Source organism: Mus caroli, unplaced genomic scaffold (assembly GCF_978045245.1).
Source record: "Mus caroli unplaced genomic scaffold, Mus_caroli_1 scaffold_13, whole genome shotgun sequence".
Taxonomy (NCBI): domain Eukaryota; kingdom Metazoa; phylum Chordata; class Mammalia; order Rodentia; family Muridae; genus Mus; species Mus caroli.
This window is the reverse complement of record NW_028227268.1, coordinates 71,275,182-71,281,597: the sequence shown is the minus strand read 5'-3', so window position 1 is coordinate 71,281,597 and position 6,416 is coordinate 71,275,182. Positions and strand designations below refer to the sequence as shown.

At 54.6% G+C, this 6,416-nt stretch overlaps 1 protein-coding gene across 10 annotated transcripts in view; it reads right to left on the bottom strand.

Moving 5' to 3' along the window:
- Positions 1 to 1,019: 1,019 nt before the first annotated feature.
- Positions 1,020 to 6,416, bottom strand: part of Jade2 (jade family PHD finger 2) — a 43,416-nt gene continuing 38,019 nt past the window's right edge. For all 10 annotated transcript variants that reach the window (XM_029483639.2, XM_029483636.2, XM_029483633.2 and 7 more), the window contains 3 exons: positions 5,728 to 5,845; positions 3,230 to 3,361; positions 1,020 to 2,423 (listed from right to left, as the gene is read on the bottom strand). In XM_029483639.2, coding sequence (XP_029339499.1) covers positions 1,618 to 2,423; positions 3,230 to 3,361; positions 5,728 to 5,845 — 1,056 coding nt within the window. In that variant the 3' untranslated portion in view covers positions 1,020 to 1,617. The remainder of the gene's footprint in view (positions 2,424 to 3,229; positions 3,362 to 5,727; positions 5,846 to 6,416) is intronic.

The following is a 6,416-nucleotide window of genomic DNA, read 5'->3' as shown; positions in this document are numbered from 1 at the left end:
TTCTCCCTCCCCTCAAAAGGGGGAGGGAGTCCTCAAAGTTTAGGACCACACTCACAGTGGCTCAGCCCAGGGACCGTAAACCAACAGCAGCAGCAGGCGGCGGCAGCAGCAACAGCAGCGCAGCCTTCTCCGAGGCCTTGGGCCCTTTCTCTGTTAGGTGTGTGCAATAACCGAGTCTCTGAACTTTGTTGCTAACCAATTCCTTTGAACAGGAAGTTCAAGTCGACAGTTGTCAGGTCCGGGCTGTGCTGTGTATTATGGTCAAAAGATTCTTTGGCATTCTCAGAATGATTCGACTGGTTCACTGGACTTTTGCAAGGTTCTGGTTGGAGAAGTTCTGGCTTTACCAGTGGCGGAAGTGACCCAAGAGTAATTCATAAAAGAAAAAAAAAATGTTTTCACGGAATTCCTTTGTTCCCTGAGCTATCTATCACCCTGGGGCCACTCCATCAAAACTCTTCAGTCCTACCTGGGGGCTTGGAGGAGGGAGGATTTGTAGAGGAGTAGGAAAGGGGGGGGTACAGTAGGGAAGGGGAGGGGTTAAGGCGCTAAGGGACAGAGGAATCCAGGAATATCCAGCAACATTCAGCCAGCCGCAGCAGGCCGGCATCGGCCTGCCCTGGGCCCCGGGATCCCACTACACTTGTTGGAAGGATGTTTCCACAAGGAAACCAAAGAGGAAGCTCATCTCTTAGCAGGACTAGGAAACGTCAAAAGGCAAACGGTCTGGTCTGGCCAGCTCCATAATGGAGACGGCAAGACCGTGGCCGAGACTGGCCCCAAAGGAAGAAAGAAGGAAGTTAGAGCCCCAGAGTGATTCTCTGCAGTGGGCTGATCTGAGCCCCAAGTCCCGGGCCGGGCACTGGCCCTCCCTTGGAGCCCTCCACCTGTACAGGGGGAGGACTGTTTGGGGAGTCCCCTGAGTAAAGAACACAGCTCAGGAAGGATCCAGGGAACCCTTTCTCAGAGCTGCTCGGGCTGGGCACTGGCAGGGACAGAGCAGCAAGGGAGGGGGGTTGCGGGTGGGCGGGCGGGCGGGCCTCAGATGGTGTGGGCTACTCAGGAGCCAGTGGGCCCCCTGCACCCCCTCAGTGCTTTCTCATAGAAACTCGTTGTGCTTGTGACAGTGACTAGACTGGCTGGGTATCACTTGTTAGATACTTCCTTAGGGATCATGGAGTGCAGCAGGACACCTCCCCACCCAAAATGGACCCCAGTGCAATCTGGGGGTGACAAGGCGGGGCAGACCCTGGGATGGCCCATCTGCCATGAAATAATGCCCAAACGACAGTCTGTGTCACCCAATGGCAGTGGGCAGGAGCCCTGAGCTCTCTCCCTCACCTTGTCTACATCAAGCCAGAAGCCCGGCGATGTGGCATGGGCTGGGACCAGGGTGGCACATAGAACCTGGTATAGTCCCCGTGGCCAGGGCCACGGGAGGAATCCTAATGTCCTACGCCAGCACAGAGGAAAGACAACGGAGTGGAATTCAGAACTCTCTCTATATTAAAAATAAAACCACAACAGAGTGGTGGGTCTGAGACACTCAGCAGTTGGAAATGGCAGTTGTGATTGGGCTGAGGCCTTGTAGGGGGACCAGGGCAGGGCCTGGGTGAATTAGGAGGCCAGCACCCCCATGCGAACCACCTCCTCTGCCCCTGCCTCCCTGGAAGCTCGTTGTACCCCACTGTCCTCTGCTTCTACCTCAGAATCGCTCATCTCCTCATCAGAGAAGTAGCCGTCAGCCTCGGTGTCAAAATGCAGGCTGACCTTTGGCCTCTCAGCCACAGCAGACGGCAGTCCTGTCCCAGCATCGGATCTAGCACCCGGAGATTTCCGACTGACCTTCATCTCTCGGGGTGGCCGGAGCCTGCCCAAGGGTTTAGGGCTCACTGTAGGGCCAGGCACTTGGACATTCAAGTCGGAAGCCATGGGGGCTGTCTTGTCTAGGATCTCGGAGGCCAGTGGTGGAGGGCTTTCCAGTGCTGCTGGGACTGGACAGTCCCCAGCTGCAGGGCTGGACGGCAAATGAGAAGACGTCCTCCGTGGTGGCTTCCTCATGGGTGGTCCTTGCGTCCCCTTGCCATCCTGGGCCCAGGCCTTCTTGGGTTGCTTTTCTGGAGTGGTCCATGCACTGGGCCCATCCTGCAGCGGGGATGGTTTCTTCTTGGCAGGCAGGCGAGTGCGGCCTCGGGCCTTCCTGGCAGGATCACCAGGTCGTAGCGAGGGGTCCCTCATGAAGCTGAGCAGCGTCTCCTCATCTTGTAGCAATTCCTCTGACAGCAGACCTGGAGCAGGATCCTCCCGGTGCCCACTGTTCAAAGACCACTCGCTCATGGCCATGTCCTCTGCTGTGATCTGAACAGACTGTGCCAACCAGCTGTTGAAGAAAGTGCCGTCGATGGGGAACGAGGTGGACAGACCTGATGAATGGGAGACAGGAGGCAGGTGAGATACCACAGGCGTATGAGCTCAAGACAACCGACCCACCCAGGCAAGCCATCCTATTCTGTCCACACATCCCACCAGTGCCACCAAGGAGCAGAGGCCAGCCCCTGCTCACCAGGTTGACTGACCCCAGGACCAGCTTTTTAAAATTGTGGAGTGGAAAGGAGTAAGTGGTGAGTTAATTCTTTGTTCAAACAGTAAGTATTTATTTCAGTGGCAAGAGCAGACCAGCCAGCAGGGGGCGCTGCATCTTTACAGGCAGTGCCTCCAGCAGCTTGCAGGAAACACCTGATAGAGGTCCCTGAAACAGGGTGGCCGGGACCTTCGGTTTTGGGCCCGGTTTTACTGAGATAAATTGTGGCAGTGACTAGGGAACCTGATGTCACTTTTCTCGGTCTCTGGGTGGCTCAAGAAAGGTCAGCAGGTTTGTGTGGCTGGGTTGAGGGGGCAAGGCACAAAGAGCGGTGGAGACTCTGGAAGGGGGGAACAGGGATAATCAAGACCTTGAGAGCAATGTAGTCCTGCCCTCTCAGCATGGAGGTGATTTCCAGGGACCTGTGGGGGCATCCAGCACCCTGGCAAGGGCAGCTCCCGAGCTGGCAGAGCTCTATCTAGCCAGAGTGTCTTGGGATCTCTTGTGCGTGAGGCGGAGCCGCTGTGCGCCCTGGAAGAGGAAGGGCCTAAGCAGTCCGTCTCTGCTTCATGCTGCTTGGTCCTCTTCTGGGTGAAGCTGAAAAGCGTAAAGTCAGCGTCTGCCAGGCCACAAGGGCCCTGCACTTACCCAGCTGCCCCAGCACAGACTCGGGCCCAGCCTTCACTTTCTCTTTCTTCTCAGGGCTGCTGCCCTTGGGGCCCTCTCGGCCTTTCCTTTTCGAATCATTCTTCTTGCCCTTTGACCTCCTCCCAGAAGGCTCTGTGTTGGAGAAAGAGTTAAACCTGAGTGGCTGCCCCTGGGTGCCCTGGGTACTGGGTCTACCAACCGTGGTACCAAGGTCAGAGTCAGTGTGGCAGAAACCGGGGCAGCAGGGGGTAGGACACAAGGGAACTGCCCACAGCTCTATGAAGGATAAAGGAAGGCATAAGTCCTGTGGGACCTGGACTTCAAAGTGCACTATGAACTGGACTACAAACCCCACAGACCCTGGAGAGTTCTACTGAGTGGAAAAGGTGACTGGATGCTATATGGATCAAATGCCAGGGTAAGGAGCTGGACACAGGGCAGAGAATCGTGATGTGGACATAAGAGGCTTAGACTGGGCCTGACACCACAGCCAAGCACAAGACAGGAGGTGCGGGTTCTGTATCTGGTCCTCTGCCCTTTGGTCTGCAGAAGATGAGTCCCCGGCTGCTCAGCAGGGGCAGGGAGGCAGGAAGGCTTCTGGGAACAATGTCAAAAGAAGGCAGAGCTCTGTGTTCTGAGCTCTTCTCAGTCCCCAGAGCCTCTAATTAGACCTCAGACTCCTGGCCTGTAACTCAGACCCCACACCTGGTATTACAAGGCCCCTTGACCTTCTATGTGTCACCCTGGTTAAAGCCTTCTATGTTTGTCTCACCCTGGTTATAGCCTTACATGTCTGTCTCACCTTGGTTACCCTACAGCCTCCTTAAGCACCCTCTCTCCTCCATGTGCATCAGCTTTAGGCACTGACGATGCAATGCTCTTAACAATGGTTCCTACGCACAAGAAGGAGCTTGCAGGGTCCTCAGACTCTAGGTTGGGGTGCAAACCCTCTGGTGTGTAGGAGACCATGACAGAAGGTGCTATTCCTGCCGTGCTGCCCTCAGCCTCCTTGAACACTGGCACTTGTGTGTGGTCTCTAAGTACAGTAGAGTTCCCCTCATTGCCTCCACACCCTGTGCCATGACTGACTGCACAGCCTGGGACCCCACTTTCCTCTCTTCTGGACTTGGGTAGGCTTCATGACTGTCAGTTCCACGGGGTCGTGACCTATGCTGACTTCTGTCATTAGCAACAGTCATTTTCTTTTCTCTTTTTGTCCCCTTTGATTACGCTGGGTTTGACTCCCAGTACCTGCATGGTGGCACGTGACCATCTGTAACTACAGTCCCAGGGGATCTGACCTTCATAGGCAGACATCAGGGACACATGTAGCGCATGTACAAATATGCAGACAACACCCATGTAAACTAACTATAGGTAAGAAAGAGGTTCTTACATAGTCCAGATGGTCTCGAACTTTCTAAGTAGCGGTGCATAACCTGGAACTCTTGATCCTCCTGCCTCTACCTCCCAAGGGTTAGAATTAGATGTGTGCTTGCACATCTGGTTTTAGCCAATGCTGGGGATCAAACCCAGGGAGGCTTCTCGCCCTATAAAGTCAGCTACATTCCCAGTCCCTCAGCGGCCACAAGAGGGCGCTGGATGCCCTGGAACCGGAGGTATAGACAGTTGTGAGCTACCACATGGGTGCCAGCAATTAAAGCCATAGCCACTGGAGGAGCAGCCAGTACTGAATCCCTGAGCCTCCAGACCCCCTCCTCTACAGGTATGTACCGCCACACTTGGCTTTGATGAATGCTGGTGACCCCAAAGGGTAAATGGAGCAACAGCTACGGGCAGCAAAGGGGGCAACCATTCCCTCTGAAGATGCACTCCCTGCTCCTCTCACGTCCCAGAATGACCCACGAGCTGAGTCGGTAGCGGCCGGCATATCCCCAAAGCTCTCTCTACCTAGCTGTCTTCTGCTGTGTATGTTCAATGTCTGAGCGTAAATAATGTGCGTGTTAAGCTTATCTTCCCTTAACATGTCCAGATGCCATAACTATCGAATTAAGCCAATGTCAACACCTTTGCTCCTGGTTTCTCAATCTGCTAAATGCATGTTATACCTAAAGGATAGAAGACACATCTGATCAGAGCCTGAGTTTCATCACATGACACCACAGAGAGGGCGACATAGCCTCATCTCCACACAGCTGCCTTCCTGAAGACGGACCAGGGTTCAGGGGAGCTGGCCAGCTCTGACCTGTCTTGAGCCCAGCAGAGTCAGGAAGACTGTGGTCTGCACCTGTCCTTGTGCAAGCTAAGCCACTGTTGATGGAACTGGGCTATCCCAGGGCACCAGTGATGCCCCTGAGGGTAGAGGCTTGAAAGCCACAGTCCAAACTCTGTTTCCTCGCCTATCAGCACAACCATGGCCTTCACTGGTTCCCATATGGATCTGTTGTCGGTGAGAAGGAACTTGACTGAAAGGTTCTGGTCCCATGCCCTTCCAGGCCCCATAGACACATCTTCCCAGCAGGGGGCGCCGTGCCTACCTCTGCAAAGATCTTGCTCAATAAGTTTCATCTGTAGATGGAATATCTGCTCCTGAAGCTTACAGATGGTGTGCTTCGTTCTCTCCCGTCTTGTCACCATGTAGCACAGGTTCCTTACCTGAAGAGACACAGGAGAGATTTCTCACCTCACCTACTGCTGGCCATCTCAAGGGGCCTCGCCGCTGGGAAAAAAGCAGTGTTTTGAACACCAGCCACTGCTGCTGCCTCCCCTCTGCCTAAGACAATTGAGAATTCACTCCGAAACCCTGAGCATGCAGGGAGTATCTGGTCTCCAACTGGCAACCCTGTCTTCCTGCCTAACACCCGCCTTTCCCAGCAAAGCGACTCTGCAGATACAACCATCATGGCAAAACCCAGGCATGTCCCAAGGCACAAGTATCACTGTACTTTCAAATGAACACAATCTGGCAAAATAGCTTTCCCAAGTCTACCGGCTATCCCAGGACCTGAGCCAGGGCCTTGCCCCCTGGGCCGATGCTCCCATGTCCGCAGCAACATGACGCCTGACTTTATAAAGGACAGCAGCCCCTGACTCCCTTGGGCCAGCTGGTTAGAGTCTCCACAGTAGGCTTTGAAGTCATCTGGCTTAGCCCAGAGGACCGGCACACATTCTTCAGGTTGGCTGGCAGGATATGAAGCGGACCTGTCACTGCCTGTTCAGGGTTCCT